The sequence below is a fragment of the Guillardia theta genome (assembly GCF_000315625.1).
Source record: "Guillardia theta CCMP2712 unplaced genomic scaffold GUITHscaffold_641, whole genome shotgun sequence".
In the NCBI taxonomy this organism is placed as follows: Eukaryota; class Cryptophyceae; order Pyrenomonadales; family Geminigeraceae; genus Guillardia; species Guillardia theta.
Window position 1 is genome coordinate 2,794 of NW_005434088.1, and position 1,013 is coordinate 3,806.

A 1,013-nucleotide genomic window follows, 5' to 3' on the forward strand; every position below is an offset into this window, starting at 1 on the left:
AGGCGATCACCTGGGACGGCACACACTTTAAGGGCGAGCGTCAACGCAGGCAGCACTGGCTCGGGGCTTGTGACTGTGACGGGACTAGGGCTTGGGACAGTGTCCCTGACAGGGAGGGGACAGTCCGGGTCAACAGCCGCAGAGAGCACATCATGGATGTCGGAGAGTGCGGTAGCTTGCAGGCTGTCGGGAGGATCAGGCGAAAGCAAATCGCTGGCGTTGACCGTGGGTGAGGCTGTAGCCACCATCACAGAAGCTTGGAGCTCAGGAGCTAGCCAGACGAGCTCGGTGCGTGTACACAACGGCGCAGGTACAGGGTCTGTGAGCATGACGGTACAAGGATCAGGGCTGTCTTCCGCGATGTCATCACCGCAAGGGAGGCTAGGCGTGTCCGCATGTACAAGCACTGACTGGGAATCAGAGACCTCGATACGATGCAGGGGCACGGCGGGGGCGAGCAGAAGTCACCATGTCTCCTTGACATCCGTAGGGTCTGTCGGAAGCGTGACGGAGCAACTGTCGTGGGACGAGGGGGCGGTGAGCTCATGGCTGGGCAGATCAAACCAGGCAGCCACAGGGTCGGCACACGTCACTGTAGTCGGAGGACAGCTTGGGAGCTCAGACAGAAGCCCGACGGTGCGAGCAGGGCACAGCTCATGCGAGGGATCAGAGTGGCTATCAGACTCGGCCGTCATCTGTAGAGCAGGACAATCAAGTGGCTCCAGCGCGCAGGTCACCTTGACAATACTGGAGACAGCCGCAAGCAGCACTGCCATGTACTCGACCGACCTCGCAACCATGAGCACAGCCGAGCCGGGCAACAGGGCCAGCACAGGGAGTGCAAGCGTCACCCTACACGGTGCAGGGCTTGGGAGCGGACCAGGCATCGTCGGTCGGCCGTATACAGGCATCTGCTTGCTCAGCCACAGACTGGGTAGGAGAGACAAGCGTCGTATGCTTGGCATCAGCCAGCACGGGCTCGAGCCTCCGAGCATCGGTGACGACGGGAGGGC

The 1,013-nt window shown here is 61.6% G+C and overlaps 1 protein-coding gene across 1 annotated transcript; it reads right to left on the reverse strand.

Moving 5' to 3' along the window:
- Nucleotides 1-464: 464 nt before the first annotated feature.
- On the reverse strand, nt 465-911 carry GUITHDRAFT_122996 (hypothetical protein; the record flags this gene model as incomplete). Its single annotated transcript, XM_005817712.1, has 1 exon — nt 465-911. One exon carries the CDS (start codon nt 909-911, stop codon nt 465-467), a length of 447 nt encoding a protein of 148 aa, XP_005817769.1.
- Nucleotides 912-1,013: the final 102 nt, after the last annotated feature.